Genomic DNA, 27,729 nt, shown 5'->3' with positions numbered 1-27,729 from the left:
ATTCCTGTCTATATACAACCCCATTCTTAGTAGTTATCCTACCTTCTATGAACTAGTCTATACTGAAAATGGGAATTTATTTTCATTTATTTGGAGAAGAGAGTAAAATATAATTGTCTGCGATCTTTCCCCTGGGCTTACTTCTTTTCCTTTGATCTTTCTATACGTACAGTTAAATAACCTTTTGACATTTGTCTTAGCATCTTTTCAGATCTATTTTCAAGATATAATGTAGGCTCACTTTCTGGAAATTCTCATTTCTTATCTAGAAATTCGAAGCTATATCTTTACTCCATTCCTTAAGGTTGCATTATTTTCCTGCAAATCTTACTACAATGGCTGAGTTTCAGAGTACTGTGTGCTTTCAATTCAAGGGAAGTAAAAGCCTATTTCAACCAAAATCATTAAACATATTTAGTAAACTAAAAAAAAAAAAAAGTTTGACCTTTTGAAATTAAGAAACATATAAAGTTGGTTATCTACTTATTTAAACAGAATCAATTCATGACATATCCATACAAGTTTGTTTTCCCAGGCCAGCTATTCTGTAAATCTAACTAAATGCTGAAACAAGATTTGAAAGAGTTTTTGTTCATTAAGAAACCCAATTGATGAAAAAAACTCACCAGCTGTTACACCTAGAAGACTTATCATTTTTAGAAATAACAACCAAGTAATAATTAAATTTAATAATACCATAATTATGAACAAATTACTTCCAATAGATAGTGGGAGAATACAATCGTACAAGCTTGCTTCCAAATGTTATTATTGACATGGTGAAAACTTCTCATTTCAACTGTTATTTTAACCAAAAAAGTTATAGATATAGATATAGAACTGATTTCTAGCTCTATATTTTTCCTAACCTATTTTTATAGAGAGAGAGGTTGTAGCATCGTTTTCTATTCTTTCAAATATTATTTATATGATTGCTATTTATGTACCACTATTGAAAAATACTCAATAAAAATATTACCCATAAAATGTAGTAACAGGAAAGATGAAAAATAAGGAGAGAGAAAGGACTACATGTATTCCTGTTTATTTTAGAGTAAGATTCAAAGAATAACACAGTACTGCATACAAATACCAAAAGGTATGGACAGATGGAAACTATTCAGTGTATGCAGTCCGTTTATTATATTGTTTGGTTTCCTGACATTATCAGTATGAATCATCTGTTCTAGCAAAAGCATTTTCACAACTTCTAGAGATATATGGTTCAGGTACCAGAAAAAAACACAGCTACATTAGTATGATACTCTGCTTGGGCAAACATAATATCCTACTTCTCTATGAGGCTAATTATGTCTAACAACGCAATGCTATAATAACTACTCTGTTTCCAGGAGCAAGCCCTTGTAACTCCTTCAAAAATAGAAGAAATAGAAGGTCCCTAAAAAAACAGCTTACAATCTAAGTTAATTCCTGGTTACAGCCAGATTTTGAAATACCTGAAAATGTTTTATCTCTTCTGTGTTCTTTTCAGGATACAATAACTATGCAAGTGTATTGGGACAATGCATTCACAGTGGTTTTTCCCACTCTCTAATTCAATTATCTTTTATAAAATTTAATTAATGCTTTGAATTTCTATCATTTTACTAAATTATTAAGATAATTTTATTTTGGAGCCAGCTGAACACAACTGTATTTCACCTAGTCAGAGATAGGATATTTTAAAATAACTGTTCTTTGATACTGCTAGGTGAGAATTTAAGAGAGACCAAAAGAAAAAAAATAAAACAGGGGGAAAACACCATTCTGCTCTCCTTTCCACTTTCCTGATGCTGAAAATGAAACTACTCTTAATCAAACTTCTGGCATTCTGAAGCTGCTCTAAAATTAGTCTCCAAATGACTAGAATGGGTTCATCACCTTCTCTACCAACGTATTGCATCAGCTCAATTCCCTCCTACTCATAACACTTGTTTATATTCATCCACTCACTCCTTGTAAGTACATCTACATATTATTAGCAAGTTCAGTTCAAAGTGTAAGTACTCATTTCTTAATAATTATTATTTAAAAATTTCCTAGGCACTTGATTTTGATTTGCTTAAGCAAATTGTTATATTACTCATTACTTACTAAATGTTCTTTAATCACTAAAAAAAAAATGATTAAGCTTTCTAATTGCCTATTATTTACTTCTTTAAAAAGTGGTGTCCTTTAAGAGGGACTTCACACATATAAGGGACCAACTTGCCACAGAAAGATTTCTAGGCCATACTAAAAAAACAATACACCATTCACTGTAACACCTACAGCACAACCAGCTGTCAACACACTGGAGTCTTGGAAAAAATGGTGCTTACATGCAGTTATGAGACCTATGATAAAGGGTTGCCTTTGGAAAACAACTGGCAGAAGTTAATTCTCAAAGACACGGCTTACAGTAACACCAACAGGTGAGATCTGAAATTACTAGCTACGAAAAAAAAATGAGAACACCTCCCAGAAAAAAGTGTATCGGATTACAACAGGGCTTTTGATTGAAGACAGTAAGGTTCACCAAGTAAAAGACATAAATAACAACCCCCCTCATGTTGTTTTTCCATTGCTTCCCTTTTACCAATATTTTCATCACAGTGGTATCAGCAGTTCTGAGAAAATGACTTTTTTTTTTTTTTAATGGCATTAAAGTAACTACTTTAAGAGATACTTGTCGAGATGGGTTTGAAATAAAACTCTGTAACAAGACTCTACTGCAGCAGGAAAATGCCCTTTTCATCCAGAGACAAAATATGTAATGGTAGTAGAAGAGGTAATACACACACACACACAAAACAGTGAAAAACATGAAGCAGTAAATCAAGTCTAATACTAAAATCTGATCAGCAGTGGTAAAAAATACCCTGTTAAGATTACTGACAGCCAGGCTACTTTAGGTGCCAAGAACAACACTATATCAAAATTTAGACTGGCTACAATGTTTGAAAACATGGTTTAGAATTCTCTTCACTTCATCAGCATGTTTATGATTCATTTTGATTCAAAAACTTGGATATTAGAGAGCTTTGCATCTCTGGCTACTAATTCTGTTATCTACAAAGCGGGATCAGATACAGTTCACAGTAGTGTGAGTCCTTATATTAGCTTCAGCGAAAGCTGGGTAGGATTTCAATACACCCTTGCTCTGAAATCTCCTACAGCTACCAATGCCCATGCAACATTATAGTTATAAAGTTATGAAATCAACCAGAAAAAAAAAAAATCACAAAATAAAGACGACAGGGAAAGTAAGTACTCATCATATTGCATTAAAAAAAAATTTTTTTTAAAAAGAGTATTTCCAGTACATTTTCCTTTCAAAGATGGTCGCGTACCATAAGCATGATATGCAGCAATGCACAGTAAGTCTAATGTTTTCCCTGGAAGCATTAAGACTTTTTGCAGTTATGAAGAACTGAGTAATAAAGCTTAGTGGAATTACTGGGGTTTCTGCACAGATCCTGGATTTACTTTGCATGTAAATTCACTAGTATACACATGCATAGCAGCTTTGGCTACGACCATGTATGTCCAGAAATTCAAGTCAGATTTACCAAGACCTGAGCATTTGTTTAACACAGGATCAAAAAATGCTACCAGAGAGGTTCAGCACAGTTTTGTTCCTCAGAGACACTCAAATCTTCCATTCCTGGGGACAGGGGTGCCATCAATTATGGCACAATGGGGGTTTAATATCCATATACTCAGCGTACTGCCACAGGGCTGCTCATCAGGTGGGCCATACACACCGTCCTCCCAAAGCATACGTTTTCGAGGAAAGATGAAAAAAGTCTCAGTAGCAAAAATAAATAAATAAATAAAATAAAATTTATGTCACCGTAGTCCTTTAATCAACTCCTGTTTGTTTTTCCATATTGCATCAAATCCACATGACAAAACATTTTGAAATTACTCATCAAATTGCTTGTTAAATAGTGTACACTCAGAATTACCTTGAATTATTTTGCAATGGTTTGCCTGATTGATTTTCTTTCCTTCAGATTTGAATCTTGTGGTCAACCGAGTGTTAGGTCCAAGGAAAGGCAGGGCTTTTGCTTCAGCTGGGACATTTACAAGGTCTTTCTCATGTGGATTGCCTGGCACACTGCAAGTTATCAGCACATGTTGTAACTCTGCCCTCAAGCAGAGAATTTTTATGGTCTCTGTCCTCCACTCAGCCATTTAATTTCACAAAACTTACAGGAACTTAATTGTCTTTAAAAACCTCTACCTTGCTCAAATGCAGTTAACATCCCTCCACTGATGGAAGAATTTTTGAGCAGAGGCAAGGGCAGAGATAAATACTACAGAAAATCAAAACAGTTTTTCTAAAACAAGTGAAGAAGAGTGGCATACTTTGCTAATTCTTAGAATATCAGACAATTTGCATTCTCATCTTCCCAATGTTTAAAACTTTTCTTAGAATTTTGTAGTTATGGTTTTCTCAGAAACTTGAGCAGTTACAGTTCACACAGAAATTGCATCTTTGATTTTTAAATGGCAAATATGTTTCTGTCCCTTCAAAGTGTGGCGAAAAAAATGGGAAACATGAATACTAAGCATCTATTAACAGACAGAAAGTAAGAATAGTTTAAAAAATCATGGGAATTTCTACCATTTACACTCAACTGGTTGCAGTTGTAATGCTTGTTTGGGAAAGCAAAATAATTCTAGCTAATACCACACTACAGGATCAAAGTTTTGATCACATGCACTTTCTGTTGTTCTTTAATTGCATTTCTACATCTTCTGTACTATGAGTAACCATTTTTGGTTGATTTCCTACAGCAGCAGGCAAACAGTTCCTCAACTGTATTTCTAGACCAGTGATAACTGGACTGGTTGCAACTTTTCCAGCATAAAGACAGATGTTGAGACACTGCTGAAGCACAAGAACCCTAGAAAAATAAATATTTAAATGCATGCCACATGTCCTGCCTCGGATTCAGGAATTCATATAGGAAATTTTTACTTGCTCTTGTGTTCATATCTGCAAATCTATATAACTACTCAAAACTAAAACTAACCTTACCTTACCTCATGAGCCTTGGACAAGACTCTTACAGTCAGAAGTCAGCAGGTTTCCCTTTAAGCACCTATCTGCTTTATTTTTCAAAGAACTATGTACTCAGAGGCTTCCACTAAGGGCAGCTGAAGGACTTACCACTGCTAAATACCAGGTCTGTTCAGAAACCTACACTTAGCTTCTAGGGATTACCGAAGCTCCTATGGTCCAGATGAAGAAAAAAAAAGGGGGGGGGGGATAATCTTTAGTTATTTTTAAATAATTCTTTTGACACTCCTCACTTCCAACATGATCTGTGTTATCTGCTAACACCTGAAAAGGAGGAAAATCAAAGATTTCATGAGCAGAAGATGGAATTCTATTTGCTTAAGCTAGATCCTTAATTCAGGTTTGCTCTGCACTTAGTGGCACAGTACTCTTACAGGGCCTAAATTTCAGTTTATCTATTTCAATTACTTACAGGGCCTAAGTTTCAGTTTAGACCTAAGATGTCCCTCATTCTGCACAAAAGTGACAAATTTGGCAACCCCAATACTGCCCCCAGTTGGCAACGAATAAGGAAATAACGAGGTACATTTCAAAATAAAGTTGTCTCCTTTTGTTACTGGGATTGAAAAAAGCCAGCTCCAGCTTTTCCCCATCTTTTTAGTTCAGAAAACTGTTCTTCCCTCACAGAGTGACACCTTCCAAGAGCTATTTCGCATCCTGAAAATTAACTAGTCCAGATGTAACAAAGAAAATAACTATCGACTCTCTAAGAAAGAAAGAAATTTTAAGGCTAGGATGTTATTTAACACAAGCCAGGAAATTTAAAACAGAAATTGAAATTTCAGTCTAAGACAGACATTTTGGCACAGACAACGCATGATTTTCCTTTGAGTATTGTCAGTCAAGATCCTCTCTCCTAGGACTACACCTTCACAGTACATTCCAAATACATACAACATGCGGAGATGTTTTAAATTTCGGTGGTATTTGCATTTGGACTGACATCTTCTTGTAATATGTTTGACACTGAGCACTTCTGCAACAAAGAACTGAGCCGATTTCAACCCAAGTCTTTTCCAAAGAATAACGGGCAGCCACACATGAATGAATAAGTGAACAGTTTGCTACAGTAATGAATGCCTCTGAAAACAGCAAGTTTGCAGGCACCAGATGGAAGAAGAACATTATTGCAATTCCTGCATCCCATTGTGCAACAGCCAACAGAGCCGTTAATGCTTTCTGGTGATTTCTAAGCTTTTTAATGTGCTTTCCTTTGAAGGTGTTTTTTTGTTCCCTGTCAGTCTGCAAGCTAGGTTCAGCTGTCTTGGAAAGAAATTTTATTGGCAAGCCATCAAATAGGGAAAAGTACAAAATATGGATGGAAATAAATACTATTAATTGTATTACAAAAATCACTAGTTGAACACAAAGCTTACACTATAAAAATATGACCTATTACCTACAGCATGAATCTTTCACCTCCTGCAAGCCACAGCTTTCTCCCTCCTGTGCTAGAGCCATCTCTCTGCATCTTAGTTTATCACTGATCCCATAGAAATGTCTATACCATGATTGTGAAGAGTCTTTACTCTTCACTGTTTTCTTTTTCTCAGAAAGCAAACTTAAATCCTATTAAGCCTATGACTTTAAGTTTTTTCTCCAGAATTCAGGGCAGAATGGTAAAAACTCTTCGAATCTAATTCATATTATTTAATTTCATTGCTACCACCACAGATCATCCAGAGAAAGCTTCTCATTGAGCAAAATGAAATACGCCCAGTTACAGACATGAGTTTACACTCGGCAATACACTTTCCCATCCCCAAACATATATGATCATTTAAACAATCTTCCCTTTGCTTGGAATGTACAAGTGAGAGTGTCTCACAGAAATTGTCAATAAACATGTCTAAGCAATGTCTGAACTAGTTCCTGGCAAACCAGGGCAGAAAGATTACACAACATTAACAAGCTGAATTCAAGCAAAATATACTTGCTATTATTTAAGATATATTGCCTTATTCATTCAGGAAAACACCTGTATCTTATACAAACTCACAGAACCAAATTCATTCCTGCTATAAACTGGAATAGTAATTTTGAAATTGGTGCATTCACAATCCCATCAGTACTAAGTTTTAACATACTGCCTTGGTAATACTATGTTGAGTACCAGCCCAATATAGAAGAAAAAGAAAGCAAAACCCAACCTTATTTTTACAGCTATGTTTTTATAGGACATTTGCTACAAGTTGGCTATTATGAGACAGAAAAGCAGTGTCTCCTCATTGTGTGTGTCTTTATGATGCTAGGTAAGCTACTGTTGTTATTGATATTGACATATTTCATAACTACAGAAAACGCAACTTCCTAAATCTCCATCAACTTCAATGCTATTTGGTTACAGCTAGGAAGGATTAGACCTCAGAATCACACACAGACTACACAGCATGTATATAGTATACATGGGGGACACTTTGCATTCTGACCTTGAGAAGAAATGTAAATCACTATATTGACAACGCTAACAACAAACCAGCAGTGACTACTTTTTTTTTTTTTTTTTTTTTTAACTAATAAGGCTAACAAAATTGACAGTGTAGAAAGATTTAAAACATAGGGGAAAAAAAAAAAAAGAAAGAAAAAAAAAAGTATGGGACTGAGAATTTTTCCAGAGTAGGAAATAATGACAGTGCTTTGTAACACGGGAGAAAAACAGTGTTTCATGTACCTTGAGAGTGACCCATATTAGCAGTTCAGAGACAATGATGGTGAGATGGTTTTGGGGTAAAAATCTGAAAACCCACAATGAGACCTCACAGCAAAAACAACTGTATCAAAGACTAGAGACTGTTAAGGTGGAGTAACTAAAATGACAATGACAAATTGAGTTCGTCTTCTTAACTTTCAAGATAATTTGCTGCTTTACACTTTTGGTAGATGTAAATTTTCAGTGGTGTAATTTCAGCACCCCTAAGTTGGGATCAGGTCCTGGATCCCCACCACCAAAAGCAGAGTTGCCAGGGTTGCTTGCTGGGCTGCAGTCCATCGTACAGGACTTAAACACAGCTAGAGGGACAGTAACTTAGGACTCTTCTTACAAGTAGTAAAATAATTTTCAGAAAGAAATAAAATGAGCAATCTAAGAGCTTCCTGACTCTGGAATTTTCTATAGTGCAGCACCATGCAGAAGTTCATCCATTTTGCCTGGTTCTCAGGAAAACACTGTTCACTGTACAGCCCTAAACCTCCAACACTCACTTCATGCCAACATGACCTGTATGTTGCAGGTGAATAGTGCAGATACACTAACGTGAAAAATGAAGCATATGATGCTGCTACAGAACACAGGCACTTAGCCAAAATCGGAGTATTGATCCAACAGATGAGCATTTTCCCTAGAAAATTAGAGCATAACACTGTACCAGTGTAATTTAATTTAAAAGAAAAAAAGGAAGGCATATATGCAAGGCTTGCAACATCAAGTATTTGGAGGTTCACCATAAAAAAGCAAAATGTTAACAACTGACTAGACTGTGATTTTGCTTCCTTTGTGGTAGAACAGTATTGACAAATACTACAGTGTCATGTTTCTCGTTTGTGAGCTGATGTCACAAGCATTTGACAAATACAGCCTGGACAAAAAGACAATGCTCTGCCCTGCGTTAGAACAGCACATCATCAGACTGCCCCCCCCGCCCCTGGCCAGCCAAAAAATTGTGATCAGAGAGTACTGCAGCTTCCCCCAGGACTCCTTCCCACTCTGGGAGGGAGCAAACTAATTACACCTGGCACAACACACACTGCCCAACGTGCTGATGCAGCAATGCCACACGGAGTGCTGGGAGCAAGCTTCATTCTTCTTCACGCTGTCCGACCCCATGCACCACTGTCACTAACTCATGACATAAATACGGGCAGAAAACAGAAGCACGCTTTAAAATCCAGGCCTCCAAAATGCTACTCATGATACAGGCAGCTCTCTTATCTCTCTCTACCTTGTACTATTCAATCCAAAATGTAGTTGTGCATCAACTATTTTCACAAGTACTCCTATTCCTCTGAACTACCTTATCTTTACCTTCACGAGGCCAGATTATTCCAAACACATGAAATGACTGTTTTTTAGGAACACAAAGATTTTACCATTAATCCCCTTTTTATTATATTTAACGTCACTGTCAGTTTCGATGTATATGCTCAGAGCATATTCCTTTTGCGTTGGGCATATCTCAGTGATTAATCAGTTCTGAACAACCACCACCAATTTGTATCATGCATTCTTCTGAATTTTGAAGCGCAGAGTCTTCATATACAAACCCGTACAATTAAGAGATAAAGCAAGCTGTTAGAGTAAAATTCAGCGTAACAAAAATGGGTCTTTTATTCTTTCTAGTGAGCTGTTAACCACATGCCTGTTCCCACTTATGAGCTGTACTGAGTAAAAACACTCTAGCATAGAGCTTTTTTTCAACTTTTTTTTCAATTTTTCAACTACTGAACACAATTTTGGAGACTTAGATGGTAAAGTGCGTGGTATCTACCTGTTCATAGATGAGGAAGAATTGGTGTTTTCTCCTGGTATGTTCCTCCAGTCTCTTCATTCTCATTATCCCCAAGCAGAGCAATGCTCAGGAAATGAATGCCACAATGGTGCTATGAGGAGAGGCTGAGAGGGTTGGGACTTTCAGTCTGAAGTGGAGGAGGCTCCAGGGGATGTCATCTGTATCTATAAATACCTGAAGGGAGGGCGCAGAAAGTACCGAGCTAAGGTCTTGTCAGTGGTGCCCAGTGCCAGGACAGGATGCTGTGGGCACAAACTGGAGCACAGGAGGTTCCCCTCAGCACCAGGACCACTTCCGTGCTGTGCGGGTGGCTGAGCACTGGCACAGGCCACCCAGAGGCTGTGGGGTCTCCTCCTGGGGGGATCTCCAAGAATTACGTGGACACAGGCCTGGGCACCCTGCTCTGGGTGGCCCTGCTGCAGCAGCGGTGGGACCAGATGGCCTCCAGAGGTCCCTCAGCCATTCTGTGATGTTACACAGCTGTAATATTTTTAATAATGGAATCTGATGCGATGGTGTTTACCATAAGCACCATTGGTATGTCCATCACTTGAGTATCTCTTCAACCTACAGTAGCTCATATCAGACTTTCTGGTTTTGGAGGAAAAAAGATGGGAGAATTATTTAAAAAAAAAACAAAAAAAAAAAACATAAAAAAGATCTATTTTTATAATAGGTTTTTCTTAATAAGACTATTAAAGTTATATCATTAAATTGAAAATAGAAAAACAGATTTTAATTTCCCACAAGCCCTGCAACTTACAAAACTGTAGAAGCTGGGCAAACATCAAGGTACGTCAAGCATATCACATCAAAGCTATCAACTGTGGGTATCAACCTATCTGACGCAAAAGTTACCAAGCCTTGTAATAAATAAATAAATTATAAAAGACATTACCCTAGAAGACAGATAGGGGAAACAGAAAGGCCAGGTAGGTTTACAGTCTAAATCTGTATCCTGCATATCTCTAAGACTTCTGTACGTGCAACTACAAGCAGTTTTAAGGTAACTTTGGCCACATAATTTACAGGGCAAAGACAACTGTTACTGAAGTATAGTCTGGCACCATTTAAAAAAATACTATTTATGACTTAATAATAATGACTGATTAAAAAGGCACATAAAAATGCAGTCTGTACTCTTATGAAATCAATTCATACTTGAAATTTACTTAATAAAATCTGAACTTCAAAAATTTTTTTAAAAGTTCCAAGGTCTCAGTGTAATTTTTCTTTTCTAGATTCAAAAAAAAAAAAAAAAAAAAAAAAACCTTTTTTTTTTCAGAACAACTTTCTAGATGTCAGTAAACAATGCACTGAAGTAGAAACAAAACAACAATATTTCTTTCCAATATCTGTAACACATGATCGTGGGCCAAATGAATGAGCTTATAAATAATTTTGTCAATGGCGCTATTAGTCTCTCAAAGTTCAGGTTCTGGGAAAACCATCTTCACTTACTAGTCTCAACGTGTGCTTCAAAGGAAATGGAGGTTTATTTCTTGCAGAAAGAAGACATTCTGCTGGGATTATGGCATGCCTTCAACCACTGTAACTCCAAGTGAACTGTCGCATCCAGTTACCCAAGCTGAATTAGAAGGTTTTTTTTCCCAGTGCTTGATGTAGAATTCATTTGCTAATATTATGTGATGACTTTGAATACTAAGCACACAAAAAGTTGAAAACGCTTTGGACTAACATCTACACCAAAAAGAAATTACATTTAAAGGTCATACAGTGTGCTTCTTCAGTTCTCCCAAAAGCTTCGTAATTAGTTTGTATTTGCTTTGATATCATTTCTAAGGTTTGTAAAAACACACTAAGTACATTCTAGTGGGTAAAACCGAACAGCAATCAAAGAATGTGTAAAATGGAGAATACAGATTACAGTCCTACCACACACAACAACAGCCAAACCAACAGCATGTCATCAAAGCTGTTGAAAACTAAATGTAACTACTGTTAAAAAGATTTGCCAGGGTACAGAAGTCACACACAGAAAAGTGATCTGCAAAGGTATGGGGGGGAGAGAGAGAAACTTCCCATGCCTCTAGAAGTTCCTAAGAGGAGAAACATTTAGCCTCTTTCATGAAGACTGAAACATCCCACCATGAAAGAGTCCAGAAGCAGGATTTATCTTGGACTCAGATGACTTCTGTCACCATCGCATTCCTCCTCTATTGAGGTTTTCCCAGCTCATGCAAGGGGAGTAATCTCTCCTGAAGCTTCTTTCAGCTTTAGTATTTCTAAACAATGTCATTCTTTTGCCAAGCTTTTTAATCTAAAACAAAGTTAATAAAATCCACACCAGATTTTTTTCATGTGTCTTAATAATTCAATTTTTAGATTAATATAGTTTTAAGCAAAATCACAAGCATCTTTGCTGCATTTTGCAACTCACTTTAGATCTCCTTAGAACAGGTGGTTTCTTATATATATATATATATATATATATATTATTTTTTTTTTAATTTTTTTTACTGGTTTCCATCACCAGTTTGGGTTTTCTTCCTGTGATCTGGCATTTTAAAAGGCTTGTGGTACTATGCCAGAAAATGAAGCATCGAGAGAATTTGGAAGATAGAGCCAAACAGTGGCCAGGCTAATGCAGAATTATGGGGCACAGACATGTACTATGGCACAATTAAGGCTGCCCAGCAGCATTTGGGCACAAGCATTAAAGGAAGAGCCAGTTCCAGGGAGACCCGATGGCAGAGGAAGCCCAGCGTGCTGAAAAGAATCTGAGTTGAACTGAAATTAGAATTCCTTCTTCCTGTCAAAACTACCAAACCTTCTTCCATCAGGTTTCGGAGGAAACATAATTTGGGTTGAGTACATATGCAGCATGACCTACTCCCTCCTCAGAGCATCAGGGTAAGTATGGGAAAGACTGTGGGTAAACTCACCTGCTTCTGGAGCAGCTGCACCGCTCTTCAGCTGGGATCATTCACTAAAAAATGATGTTTGGGGGCCGTATGTAATACTTGATTGTCTCCCTGTGTACTAAGGACCTTTTATTATTTTCTCCAGTGAGAGCTGGATTCCATTAAATATATTTACATTTTTCTCCCTAAGTACTTTTGCTGGGTTTTTACTTCACATTTTTTTAACCATCCAACAAATACTGTGGTTCTGCCTATGTTTACACTGAGCTCATGCTATTTACTTTTGCACAAAAAAATGACTTGTTCTTAATTCTAAAAATACCGGAGTTGTTTAGAGAGAAAATGATTAATAATTACTAAGATTTATAATTTTCTAATTGTTATAAACTGAACAGAACAGCTGAACAGCAAATCACACAGCATTATGAAGTACAAGAAAGATGTCAGGCTCACTCCCACACCCTTCATCAGGAAAATCTTCGCTTACACTAATGAACATCTGCCAGCAAAGGTATGAGTCGATGTAGAAATAAATATATAACTTAACCGACATGTTAGTGAAGCTCAGAGCTCATTTTCCAAAGGCAACATCGGTTACTAACAGACCTTCTACGTTCCCAACCTGCCCACTCCTACATAAAGCAGCAATGGCTGTAGCTTCAGAAATGGTTCCACGCTGACTCACTACTTCTGCAATACCGAGAAGAGCTGAGACAAACCACACACAGAGAATTATTACTCCAAGTTATTGCTTCCCTTAAGCTATTTGAATAATAAACAGAAAGAATGCATAAGTGAATCCAGATTTTCCCATTTCACTCTTTCAGTATGTAAGCTCTTTGAGGCATGAGGACTGTCCTCATTTCAAATTTTGTACAGAATTTTTCATCTTGTCAACAATCCACGTAATAATATGTGGTAGTAATTGTTCTGTCTTGCTTAAGAGGTATCTACACTGCACTTAACAAAGGCTGGAGTGGGATACAGTTGATGGTAAATATTAATGTCCAGAATGAAAGCCAGTGTTTCAGTGCAATAGGCTGAAAATAAAATATGCGATATATGACTTCATAGCATTCAAATAGCTTCAACTATAGGAAGGAGAAAAAAAAAAACATTCTGTTTGCTATGATTTGCTTAGAAAAAAAGAAGGATGACTGAAAAAGAAAAAAAAAACACAAATGTAGAAGGATCAGTTTCCAATTTTAGATGAAGAGGAATCTATGGCCTCAGTCAAGATATTACTGTCCCAGTATACCTCAAAATCAAGCACGGTTTAAGTTCATCAAACTTATTACTGCCCTTGCACTGCTGGTCATCGTTGCATTTAATCTCAGTGAACAGCTTGTGATGCACGACATCTATGAATCTCAGTTATAAAATCGGTTAACATAAGGGCATCAACACAGAAATATTTTAAACACACATTCTATATATAAAGTAAATTATACAAAAGATTATACAATTCCACGTTCCTTGGTACAGACCCTGACAGATCTCCCAGCGGAACAGATTTGATCTGGATCAAGAAAGAATATACACCAAATATTGGTGTAATAATAGAATAATAGCCAGAATACAGTATGGTGGTTTCTGCTGTCTGCAGAAAAGTATAGATGAATAAAGTCAGGATAGTCCAGAAAGACAACTGACTCAATAAAAATCTAACCAGACCAAAACTGCAACTTGAAAAATTTAAAATAGCACCATGTATTTGTATCAGTTCTTGCTTTGCATCTCATGCTATTTTTCAATCTATTGAAAGATGCTGCAGAAGATTTATGATCTCTCTATGAGCTGTTACCCCAAGGACTGAATCCCATCTCATTAGTTAGAAGGGAGTGCCCTTCACAAACTTGGTCAAAAATTTGTATATAGTTAGCCACAATGTCGTTAGCAGTTTCAGTTTACCAATCTGGATGCGTATACTACCGCATGGAGCTGTGGATGTAATTCTTCCAGAAAAGGAGCAAACGTCCCTTTCACATGTGAAAACAAACATTTTGGTTAAACTAAACCCACAGAAATCAGAGAATGGCCTTCCAGAGAAACATTCTCAATTCCTTTCTAGGAAGAAAACAAATGGAAAGAGAGAGGGTCTGCATAAAACAGGACAACCAGGCAATGGTTAGAAAAATGGCTTGACATCTCAGTTACTGACAGGTACAAAGAGAAAAACATTCTGAAACTGCTCTTAGTAGGTATTAGCATTTAAGCTTACCTGTCTCCAAACATCCTGTGTTTAAAGTTTCAGTGTCTATGCAGATGTGAAACCTTCTTCATATTTATCTTAACCTAAGCTTGCTCTAAGGGTCATTTGAATACAATGAACAAAATCCAACTCATGGCTCTAACACTGTACCTACTTAAAAAGCAGGGCACTGTACCCTCTCCCAACACCCTATGCAGCCCTCATATGAGTTCATGAAACAATTCCTCTACTGCCTAGGACAGCTCAGGAATTAGCAAGAGTGTGTCTGGAAACTCGCAGATGTCAAAGGCTCTCTGTCATGTGAAAGGATAACGAGGAGACAGCCTGAATCCTGCAGCCTTGCCAACGAGCTGAAGCAACCATCAACTAACTACTATGTGCATGGCAGGAGCCTTCAAGTTCCAGAAAAGGGAAAACCTGCTTTGTAATAGATAGCATGCCAACTTGCAGCACAGTGGCTCCCAAACCTGTTCTTAGCTTCTGCTGTATTCCTGCAGGTGCAACGGAGCAGGCAGCCTCACCTTACAGAAACCTCCTGCCAATCAGCTTGTCATTAGTAACTCACAACACCTGCAACACAGGAACCTCCGTGAAAGCAAGGAGCTGGAATACAGCAATTTGCCCCCCTGAAAATGGTGATGAGCCACCAGAAGTACTTTGCCACACCAGTATGTACGGCTCCATCACACGTGCCAACTGTGCCTGCCTGTTCTGACTGCTGGTATCACAAGGGCAAGAGCATCCTACTGTAAAAAAAAATGAAGTTTCCAGCTGCAGTCAAGCATGCCAGTCTCGATGCAAAGACTCAATTCAAGCTGCTCCAAGGGCTGATCCTTCGAGCCCTGAATGAAGTACAAGCTTTACTGTCCAAGTGAAATCTCAGTGAAATCAACAGCGACAACTGCTGTGGCCTTTAATGAGCATTCATCCATACTTTGTTGTATAAAATTCGTATGACAAAACGCAGGCACCGACATCCAAGTTAACCATCTTCTAGCTCTCCTTGACCAATGAAGAAAAATAGACTCTTCTACATTCATCCTCCCCTAAAATAGGTTGACTGATTTATACAGAAAACTGCTTTTTCACCTCCTCAGGCTGAAAAAAAAAAGATGTAAGTGACAAGCTTTATGTTGCATCTATCTAAAAACGGCAAAAAGAAACCTACACAGGATTTTATTCTTGGTCTTCAGATGCTTTTTCTTCTCTGTCTTAAAACACAAGTTGTGTAAATGGAACCAAATACACCACGTAATACAGACCGCTGTGCAGAACAGACCAGAGTACACAGCTATTCATTACTCCCTCACCACGAAGACTCCAAATATTTAGATAGCAGAGAATGAGATGGAAAGTTGAAAAAGTTTACTGTCCATGACCAATGAACTGAAATAAACTTTTCAAATAATTTGATCAGTTTCCCTCAGGATCCCATGATATTAGCACATTTTTGATAATATGATATCCAATCATTGATTTTCTGTTTTAATAAGGTTACTTTAATTCAACTATTCCGCATATCTTTTGCACTGTATCATTATACTTTAGTATCTCTTGACAGATTAAAAACAAACAGAACAGTAACTATTTTGTTTCTCTGTAGTTTCAACACTGTATTTATCATCTTCGCTGTAACAGGATACACCCACTGGATTATTCAATGTCTCCTCTGGTTCAATTACTTAAATGGGAGTTTTACCCTTATTATGGATAGCTTTCCTATATTTTCATCCAGCTTCAAAATTTTGTCTTCTTTATCTTCCTCCTATTTTTCACTTTGCCTGCCAAAACCAACATTCCATTCGTAATCTCTGAACTGGACTTCCCAGGAACACTCTGGAGGGAAATCTTGTGGCCTTTTATGACATGCCATATACTTCAATACATTTTTGCCTTGTCTTTTGTCAGTGCTTGTTGTTCCTAACAATGGATATTGATTACAAGGACTTTTAATTTCCTAATTTTTCCTTTCTGACTGTTCCTAATTAACTACCTAACATAATACTGTGTCCTACCTCCAACCACACGCTGCAGGAGAAGATTGGATGAAAATATCTCAGTGACACACAAACAGTAGAGATATGATATAGCAAAGATCTAGATCACAACAGTAATTTGAAAATTGAAAATTCTGAAATGCAAAACTATCAGTCAACAGCCACATGTTTTGCAAAAGCAACTGTAATTCTTACTTAGAGCTCCCTTAGGTTTCAAATATATAAAAATACATTTTCTAAAATATACTAAAAAAAATATTTTAAACACTGACTGCATATAACCATGGAGGACTTCCCTAGTTCTATCAAAACTCCCACTTTTGTTCAAGTCTACTCATCAGAATCTATTTCAATAAAGTGTTTTAAAAGACTGTAGTAGCTCTGTAAAACCATGTGATTTATGGGTGCAATGTGTACTTTTGCAAAACAAAACCTGTTTAAACAATAGACTGTTAGTGCAACAAGGCTCTCACAGTCTTCATCTGTGGAAAAAAAGCATACCTTTCATGCATGCACTGGTTTCTTGAACAAATTCATCCCCCTTGCAGTCACTGCTTCCATCTTCCTGCCTAGCCTTCAATAAATAGTTTTACTTTACATGTCCATAGCAAATTTCATTCTCTAACTGATCAGTTTGCTTCTACAAAATTCTAGATTAAATAGCTACGCTTTGAACAGTCTGGTTACCCTTTAGTTCAATGAAGAATATATATTTGACCTAATCTCTATTGGGCAACTAATATTTTGGAAAGGAGACAATATTTTCTTATGCATACTATTAGGTTTTATAACCTACATCACCTTCTAAGACCTCCCCCCTGCTTGATTCTTCATCTTTATTGCTACTCTGCAACATGAACAAAGATTTCTCCTCAAAGAGGACCAATTGATGTTCAAGGTCCCTTCCAACCTAGACACGACTATGATTCAAGATATATAAATCTGTCACAATATTTCAAGATAAACCATAGAGTTTGACCTAAAACTATATTGCAGTACATTAAAGACTGAAGCCTTTTCTTTTGTTGTGACACGCTTTCTATAGCTGATACCATTTTCTAGAGGAAGAACTAAACAGCTTTACAAGACGCTCTTTTAAAATATATTCTGTAATGAAGTCTTGATTCATTATTAAAACAGTTGCAATAATAAAAAGCAATTTTGAATATAAACAGTAATCTGTTCTTACAAGCCAGAAGTAAAGTACACAAACCTTGTTGTAATGACAGCTAAATAACAACCTCTGAAGCACTGATACTAGCTTAGAAACAGTAGAATTTAAATTAAAGGAAAACCTAAAATGCTTAAGATGCACTAATGCTATTAATTTGCAACTATCAAACAAATGCTATTAATTTGTAACTATCAAACAAAGATAAGGTAATGATTTTAAAGATGATATGGATTTCAATTTGTATCAAAGCTGGTGTACCAGCAACGGGGTTGTAAAGTTTCCCAATTTTTTTCAGAGTACTGAACAAGCTGTCTTAACAGCAACAGGATCAAGTCTTGTTTGCAACTTATTGGGTCATTTGAACCCTAGCTGCTCCTTGTGGTACCCTGAGGGACCAAGGTGCTGCTTCAGTCCAGTCCTGTACTTGCACAGATCAGCCAAACAGAGCATGAAGATCAGCCTCCTACCTACCAGTAAAAGTCATATTTCACCTATTCAGACATCAGTTCTCACAACATTTTTAGGATCTGAAATATCTACCCCTCTTCTACCCACAGCTGAAATCCATGAGTGAACAGAAAAATCAGTAGAAACAACTACCTAGCAGACGGTATGATTGTTTTAAGTGGCATTTCCTTAGAAATCAGGCCAAAAGAATACATATCTAAGACCTTGTACCTGAGTCTCTGTGGGGAAAAAGAAAAAAAAAAAATCAGTGTGATGATGAGAAAAGAAAAGGAATTGTTACAGGGAAAGGTAACTGGAAAATACACTCTGTCAACCTATTCAGTGGTTTATAATGTAAAGAATCCATTGTTTTCAGTCAATTATAATCTGAAAGTTCTTTTCATATGTATGATAACACAAAAACAAGTGAGTGAACTTCTGCTGTTTATATCTTGATTAGTCAATAATCTGGAGGTCTAATGCAGAGTCAAACAAGCGAATAATTATTCTAATCAGTCACCCTCGGTTTAATGAACAAGATTCATTTTCTGGAAGAAATCAGTTTATTTTCCTCAAAGAACACCCAATCTATTTTCTTTCCCACTACTGGTTTCAAAAAATTACTCAATATTTTTAAGATTTGGTAAGAATTCTCACAGCAGGAAATAAGTATACAAGTATAAAACGCTTCTACCCATCTTATTTCTTCAGAATATCACTTCAAATGAACATAAACCTGAAAGTTTTCTTTATTTTTTTATTTTTTGCCTCTAAGATAACTAAATAACGATGCCTTTTTCAAAAAAAACAGTTTGTTTTTTTTTTAATGTTAGTGAATTGATGTACTAAGAAATATTATCCTTCCACGATGAAACTATACATACATGTATGTGTATATACAAATATACATGCTAGAGCCTTTCCATTTCCTGCCAGTTTCCACTTCCAAGTTAGCTGCACACATGAACGAGAACTGAATGAAGAATAACCAAAAGCCACTGCAAACCATAACTTCAGATCTGAAATCTTTCTGGAAGGACTTAATTTAATAACATAGTATTTTAAAAAATCCTGTTCATGATTTCTTTTATTAACTCAGAAGTCTAAAATCTCTACTTACTTCAACATGCAGAAACAGAGCTTGTTCAGTGTTATCACTATTTTCCTCCTTGAGATCTGGTGGGATGCCTCTGTTTGCTATTCGGAACTGTGTTTTACTGAGATAACCATCAGCAAGGTCCTGTGTTCAGAAAAATAAAAATAAAAAATAAAAGATCTGTAACCAAAATGCTGAATGCTATCACTGTTCTAGAAAATAAACAGCTACCAAAATGCTATCATTTAGGCACAAGCTCCAAGTCTTTTTACAGGAACCAACCACTGCATTGCTTTTCAGCATCTTCTCACAGGTAGTTTACACTAGTTCCCAGTGTTAAAGGAAGTTATAGATGTGAAAAGTGAAAATAAATTTCAATATAGTAATAAATTGAATGAGATAACTGATACTTTAGGAGAAAGGGTGACTGCCAAGGAATCAGAAGACAATGCACGAAGGTCACGAAAAGATGGGCAGCCAATAGCTTGCAAGGCATTGATCATACCAGTATAAATTTCCCAATTCTTAGTAGTTTATTTTACTTTAGGACTTTATGAAAGTTACATGGTAAACAGAGCTCAAAAAAAAGAACAAAAACAACTTCGGAATTTGAATGTGTAGAGTGACAGCTTTTTTTCCCTCCTCTTGATCACTTCTGAGGGTCAAATATAAGAGAAAACAGCAAAGCTTTACCTTCTCCCAATTCCCTTTTTATCGTTCTGCTTCCCAGACCACATGGTCTACTGTTGTAAAAGGCCCTTGTGCAATTCTGAGTAGTAGGAGAAGCTTTTAGGAGCTTTCCCTCTGCTGACTTGACTATCTGCACACATATATATTTTTATTTTTTTTTCCAATTCAAAGAAGAGAGAAAAAAACTTTACTAACAGATCACTGGAAAAACATACACTCTGAAAGGGAGAAAGGGTATACAGAACACAAAGAACAGTAGTTGCATGTTAAGAACATATTTCTCAAAGGAAACAAATAAATTGGGGTTTTATGAGCTGTTTCATTACATTTTATTTTAGACAAACACAGAAAGCACATGTGCAACATCTGATGAAAACGGATTCTATTCAAAACAGTCTCTCTACAGAATTCATTAATGTAGCATTAAATTGCTTGACAAGGCCACAAATTTAACCATAATTTAACTCTTTGGTTAATGTATCATTTCTGACACAGTTTACTTCATGTATTTTGACCTTTAAATCAACACAGGTTTTATTTGGACATGCTAGCTCTCTCCTTTCGGTGACACTGCAGTATATAAGTACCTGCAACATCTGTTAAGCCTATACATGTACTTTGCTCTTATCAAGTTTCACGCCTTAAATAAAACAATAATGCCATCTATATTGTGTTTTTCCCTGTGAATTTTTAAGCGTGAATCATATTATGAGCAATTATATTGCTCATCGAGAGGATGAATCTGCCAAACTTTGCTGGATGTCCTGGTTGTACAACCAACCAACTGTATCCTGGCTGTATCCAGAGGACAATAGAGGTGGAAAAAATTAGGCATATCTTGGTGATACAAAAGCCACTCCATTCATTCTCAACACCCTCTCAAGTCTCTCCCTGGGGAGTTTCATGCAAGCATAAGCAGGAGTACAGCTACCTACACTGGTATTTATCACCCTAAGAGCAGCAAAGAAAGGACTACCACCACCCACAGAGGTGAAACACCCCAAGGCACAATGAGCTTTGCCAGAGAAGGGCTGGATATAACATCCACCTCCCTGAACCAGTTTTTCCAGTGAGGGGAAAGGAGCCAAAGCCATATAGTCTTTGTGCTCTATAGTATTTGAATGCCATGCAAAGTAGTTAGATACAGCTGGAAACCCGGAGTTAGAAGTCTCCATATTTGACAGAGGTCAGTGGAGAGGTGGCTGGAAAGAGGAGCATCCTTCCCGTTGCACTCTGTGTACATAATTTGTACATTTCTGCCCTATAAATCAATACTTTAGTAAGGATTTTGATCATCATGAATGTGGAAAAGGAGTCCCTTTCTTTTCCAGCTGTCTTTTAAGTATCATAAACAAAAGTGAACCGATACAGCCTTTGGTATGACCACCCAGATTAACCTAGCTAAATACAATTTGTAGTATTTAAAACAGAGAAGAAAAAAAAAAAAAAAAAGAAAAAAAAAAAAAAAGAAAGCAAACAGTGGGACAGCCATCACAGATGAGATTTAATTATCCATCCCTAATAAAAGTCAGTGTTAAAATCTAAATTGAGGTCCAGCAGATCCCACATCGGAGGCTCTCTTAGCTTTTTATACAGCCTTCTTTCTGGGGGAAAAAGAGAGATTATAAAAATGACACAATTTAGAACATTTCACTTACAGCTAAGAATACAGGATTCTGCTTGGGTCATGTAAGCCTATGCCACAAGAGCAGCTTGGCAAAAACAATGAGCATTTCATCACCTAAGTTTAATCTCTACTGAAAACATGGGAACACAAGAACACAGTTCTACAAGTCTGATTTACTTGTGTGGTCTTATTGCCATCAATGGGTCTATTCACGTGAGCATGGAATGAGGAATGGGATCCAAGTGCATTACATCAGCAAAACTGAGTGCCCCAAACTGCCCGTAACACGTACATTGTTAAAAAAAAAAAAAAAAAAAAAAAAAAAAAAAGGCAAAAAGACAATGAGATACTTTCCTTCACAGATGCTATTGAATACATGAATGGTCTCAGTGCCCAGGTTTTTATCACACTCTGAAATCACAGTTGCCAACTTGGTCCATTAAAAAAAAAAAAAATCAACTCTCACAATTTTTTTATACATGAGAAGAATCTATCTTATTTTGCTATTTCCAGCAGAGGTTCATATTTCACAGAAAGTTCAAACTTTGACCTATGTATTGAATTCCCAATAGAGGCTCATAGCATCTTTCTTTGTTGAATAAATCCCTCATAAATAGAACCTTGGACCAAAATCTAAAGTTTCAAATGGTTGCCTACAAGAAAGGGTACATTGTAACACTTGGCTAATAACTGCACTGTTTTAAAAACATCTGAAAAGAATGTATCTAGGGCCAAAATCCCACTTCTTACTGGAATTGTTTTATCTGTGATGAAGGGGTTACAAATGGTAACCCTGCCATACAATTACATGGAAATTATATTACATATTTACTCTGGAAATTCCTGCATTTCAAAACGGTACAAGCATGATTTTTCTTCCCAAAATTCATGAAAGGATAGGGAACAAGACATTAAAAAATAACAATAAAAAAATCCTAGAGAAGTAAATTCCATACAGCAAAGAGAAGAAATACTAAGATAATGAGTATCTCAAACCATCCATTACTGAACACCGATCACAGAAGCAAGAAAATATAAGAAAGCAAGCAGAAAAAAATGAAGAAAAAGGAAATCTTAAAACAGCATGGCCTTATTATTAGGTGGAAAATAATAGAAGCATTCAAAGTAAAAAAAAAAAAAAAAAAAAAAAAACAAGGATTCAAAGTATTTCTGTTGTACTGGAGATAAAATACAAACAGTGTAGCCATGTGCTATGACCACTACAAATTCTTCATGTCAGGAGTAGTTAAGCAGGACATTAGCATGAAGTGGCTATAATTAGGTATTCTCAAATCAGCACATAAGAACTGCTGATGTACTTCGAGCCCTGTGGAAGTTTCAGAGAACTTGGGAGAAGGCCAGCACATAGCCATGTTTCTTTAGAAGTATGTATTTACAAAGTTGCGTAGCTATACACACATTAGCTTTACATCATGCCAAGCAAAGACTTCGTATGGAATTAAATCATTCATGAAATATATTCATTAACTGGAATTACTTAAGAAAAATAGATTTTTGTTATGGTAACTTAAAAAGATGAGATCGCTTGATAAATATTATACAAGACACATGCAGACTTCTGTAAATTAGCCATTGATTCCAAAAGCAGAAATTAAAAATTAAAATAATCCCAAACTAATCTGACACCGACTAAAGGATTAAAAATGATTAATTCAGAGATCTCAAACGCAACTTAAAAAATGGGGAATCATCATGAAGAAGTGTTTCTAATGGGGTCCTGTGAGACTAGTCTATTTCAAATTTTGGTTAATGACCTAGAAACAATATGTAATTGTTATTGGTGAGGTTTAAAAATGATGGGGAAGCAAAAAATAATGAGGATTGATCACTAATACAGATTCTTCTGGTTGCTGTATGCAAGTAATTAACATGTATTTAAACACAAAATATATTAAGTCACACATCTAGAACAAAGACTGCAAGATGAAGGATTAGGTCCTTAGGTGCAAAATCCCTGCATTTGGTTTATGGATAATTAGCTGAACAGGAATACTCCATGTGATATTTTAGTTTAAAAGGTTAAAGTCATCCTTTAGTAGAAAAATCTGGACTTCACAATGATACAGTATCAGTTATCTAGTTCTGACCATAGCCGAAGAACAATGTAGACATATTGAAAGGATTCAAAGATCCACAGGAACACTAGAAAACATGCCAAACAGTCAAGGAGGTCAACGTGCTTTGCTTAAGACAGACAAGGTTAAGGGGTGAATCGATCTGAATTTGCCGTACAAATTTGGTGGCCTTCTAAAATGAGGTTACAGCATTGGTGGATAGGGGAAGAGCAACTGGAGCCATCTACCTGGACCTGTGCAAAGCATTTGACACTGTCCCCATGGCATCCTTGTCTCCTAGCTGGATAGACATGGACTTGATGGATGGACCACTTGATGGTGGGTGAGGAATTGGGTGGATGGTCACACTCAAAGAGTTGTGGTTAACAGCTCAACGTCCAGGTGGAGACCAGTGACGAGTGGTGTTGCTCAGGGGTAAGTAGTGGGACATCTTTGTCAGTGACACGGGCAGTGGGACCAAGTGCATCCTCAGCAAGTTTGCTGATGACAGCAAGCTCTGTGATGCGGCCAACACGCCGGAGGGAAAGGATGCCATCCAGAGGATTGCACCTGGGCCGGGGCAATCCCAAGCACAAATACTGGCTGGGTGGAGAATAGACTGAGAACAGCTCTGAGGAGAAGGGGCTGGGGGTGTTGGGTGACAAGAAGCTCAACATGGGCCAGCAATGTGTGCTGGCAGCCCAGAGAGCCACCCGTACCCTGGGCTGCACCAACAGCAGCGTGGGCAGCAGGACAAGGGAGGGGATTGTCCCCCTCTGCTCTGCTCTGCGAGACCCCACCTGGAGCCCTGTGCTCAGCTCTGGGGTCCCAGCACAAGAAGGACAGGGACCTGTTGGAACAACAGGAAGGGCCACAAGGATGATCAAGGGGCTGGAGCATGTCTCCTGAGAAGACAGGCTGAGGGATTTGGGTTTGTTCGGCCTGGAGAAGAGAAGGCCCCGGGGAGACCTCACAGCAGCCTGCCAGTGCCTAAAGGGGGCTGCAGGAAAGTTGCGGGGGGACTCTGTGTCAGTGGGTGTGGGGATAGAACAAGGGGGAACAGCTTTAGACTAAAAGAGAGGAAATTTAGATTACACATGAGGAAGAAATTCTTCACTCTGAGGGTGGTGAGGCTCTGGAACAGGTTGCCCCATCCCTGGAGGTGCTTCAGACCAGGCTGGATGGGGCTTTGGGCAACCTGGTCTGGTGGAGGGGTCCCTGCCCATGGCAGGGGGGTTGGAGCTAGACAGTGCTTAAGGTCCCTTCCAACCCAAACCATTCTATGATTCTGTGACTCTGTGAATCTCGACGTACTAAAACAGGAAGAATTCTGATAAAAGATGGGTCTCCAGCTTCGAAGACAATGTACAAATTCCAGCTGCTGGAAGCCGAAGCTAGGCAGTTCAGATTAAAAGTATTTTTTTCAGATTTCAAGCAGTCAGCCACTAGATAGGCTTGTTGATAATTGTAATTGTTTCCTCATCTTTGGGAATTCTGAAAATGGAGACAGAATAACGCCTTAAAAAGCATTTTGTCATCAAAGCAGCAGTCATGAGATTATCCTACCCCTTTGTTACATAAGAGGTCCATCCCAGCAGTTGTTTCTGGATCCATGAGTCCTATTCAACAGATGCCTTGGCCTAAATCCTCGGATAAACCACCTCTGCTGTTGGATCAGCTCAATAAAATGCCATTTACTTCATGCAATACAAACCACCCAAAAGGATGTTGTAGCTCCTAGTGGTTGCCAACAGCTCAAAAGGGCCAGCAAGGGTATCTAAAAATTAACACTTTGGTTATTTTTACCTTGGTAGTTCTCCACTCCCAGCCATCTCCTATTTGCTCCGAATGCTTAACAAATTCTTCGCAGTGCTGCCTGAACCTTTTTTCTTCCAGAAAAAAGTCCTCTTCGACAGCCATGCTACAGGACATCTGCAGAGCAAACCGAAACGTCAGTACTGACAGACGCGGGCTAAAAATAACTCGCATTGATTTACAGCGACTGAATAGCGAAATAACAAAGGCACGGGGGCACATTTCGCTCCTTTGGCACAAAAGCCCGTCCCTTCAGCTGGGGGATCGCAGGGCGGCCGGGGCTGGGGGCTCTCTGCAGCCCACCCAGCCCAACCACCCTGCTCAGAGCATCGCTTCCAGCTGGGTCACCATTACCTCCGAGGAAGGGGCTGCCACAGCCCCTTCTGGGGGACCTGTCCCAGCGCTTGGTTACCATAGCAGTCAATATTTTTATTTATTTTTCTTTTTTTTTTTTTTTTTTTTTTTTTTTGCGTTGAAACATTAAGAAATAAGTCGTTTTGCGTGCCGCGTGTTGGCGTCTCATAGGGCAGCGCTGCGGAAAGCCTGGCTCCTCCTTCCTTCCTTCCTTCCTCCCCACCTACCCAGTGGGTTTTTGCACCCACTGCTGAGACCCCCCCCCCCCCCCCCAAAAAAAAAGCGCCCCCAGCCCTCCGGGGACGAGTGCGCGTTACCTGGGGCAGGGGGCACGGGAGATTTGGGGACAGGACAAGACAGGATGGGGCTGCCCTGCCCTGCCCTGCCCTATCCTGCCCTGCCCTGTCCTGCCCTGCCCCAGCCTGTCCCGTCCCGTCCCGTCCCGTCCCGGGTGCAGGGGGTCAGCACCGGGTCCCCCCCCCCCAGCACCGGGCAGGGTCCCCAAGGGGGGGGTGCGCGGCGCGGGGTTGGGGGAGGGGGGAGCGAGAAGGGGGCCCCGCCCACGTGGCAGCGCCCCGCCTGCTGCGCATGCGCGCCATGCTGGCGGGCAGCGCTGCGGCGCTGGGGAGGGAGGGGAAAAGGGGGGGGGGAAGGAGAGGGCGCGCATGCGCGGAGCGGGGCTGGTGGCCCAACGAGTGTGGGCGCCTCAGTGGCGGGTGGGTGGGGCTGGGGTAAGGGGGGGCTGTCTGTCTGTCCGTCAGTCCGGCTGTCCAACTCCCCACCCCCTTCAGCTCAAAGCTTCTCGAGGGTTTTGTTTTCTTAAAGGAATGTTCCTTAACGGGAGCACTGAAAGTAAAAGAGGGGAGATTTAGGTTAGACGTGAGGTGGAAATTCTTCCCTCAGAGGGTGGTGAGGGCTGCCCTGAGGAGCTGTGGGTGCCCCAGCCCTTGGGGTGCTCAAAGCCAGGCTGGATGGGGCTTTGGGCAGCCTTATCTAGTGGGAGGTGTCCCTGCCCACAGCAGAGGGGTTGTAATTCAATAATCTTTAAGGTCCCTTCCAACCCAAGCCATCTAAATTTCCAAAATTCGATGATTACTTTTTTCCTCAAAAGTCCCTCTTCCAGTCGGCAAGGTGTGGCTCCACAGGGGAAGATGAAGACTCTGACTGCCACAGCACAACCAGGCAGAAACAGCCAGGGGTGAAACACCGTGTGCCAGTCTCCAGCCCCTCGCACCTACACGTCTTCTGGTGGCCTGGGTGATGCAACAGGCATCAGGCTCTGCAGCAGAGGCATAACTCTGGAGGGCCTTCCCTTCATCAAGCTCTTCCCTCTCTCAGACCCCTCCTCCCACCATCCGAAAAAGAAGAGATGTTTGAGCAAGATAAATTTAGTTCAGGCTGGCCTTGTGCCAGAAGCTCAACAATGCCAGTTTTATTTGAATGTTTCTAATTAGTTTTGCAGACTTAATCTGAGTTCTCTGCCTGCAATATAAATATATAATTGTACATTATGACTTTTCTCTAATGAAAACAAGGAGGGGGGATCATGAAATTAAAATGGCCAGATCACCTGAGCAGCAGTAAAAAAAGTCATGCAAAATGGCTATATAGTTTTGTGGATGAAAACACGAAGAAATGCACGGTCTCACCCAGACTGGAGTCTTGGGCTATGTTCAGGAGTTACCTAACGCAGATTCCTGTAATGATTTTGTTACTTTAGCTGTGTTACAGGACAGAGTGCAATGGTTCAGTTGACAGGAACCTTCAAAGACAATCAAGTC

The 27,729-nt window shown here is 38.7% G+C and overlaps 1 protein-coding gene across 3 annotated transcripts in view; it reads right to left on the bottom strand.

Moving 5' to 3' along the window:
- Positions 1-26,474, bottom strand: part of ATG10 (autophagy related 10) — an 82,342-nt gene extending 55,868 nt beyond the window's left edge. For 2 of the 3 annotated variants that reach the window (XM_082783541.1, XM_082783543.1), the window contains exons 1-3: positions 26,266-26,474; positions 25,586-25,711; positions 19,412-19,531 (exon numbers count right to left, since the gene is read on the bottom strand). In XM_082783541.1, coding sequence (XP_082639667.1) covers positions 19,412-19,531; positions 25,586-25,711 — 246 coding nt within the window. In that variant the 5' untranslated portion in view covers positions 26,266-26,474. Of the gene's footprint in view, positions 1-19,411; positions 19,532-25,585; positions 25,712-25,948; positions 26,065-26,265 lie in introns of those variants that run through there. The other variant, XM_082783542.1, reaches the window with a different exon arrangement.
- Positions 26,475-27,729: the final 1,255 nt, after the last annotated feature.

The sequence above is a fragment of the Aythya marila genome (assembly GCF_965140915.1).
Source record: "Aythya marila genome assembly, chromosome: Z".
In the NCBI taxonomy this organism is placed as follows: Eukaryota; Metazoa; Chordata; class Aves; order Anseriformes; family Anatidae; genus Aythya; species Aythya marila.
Note: the sequence above shows the minus strand (reverse complement) of the source record. Positions and strands in the feature narration are given on the sequence as shown.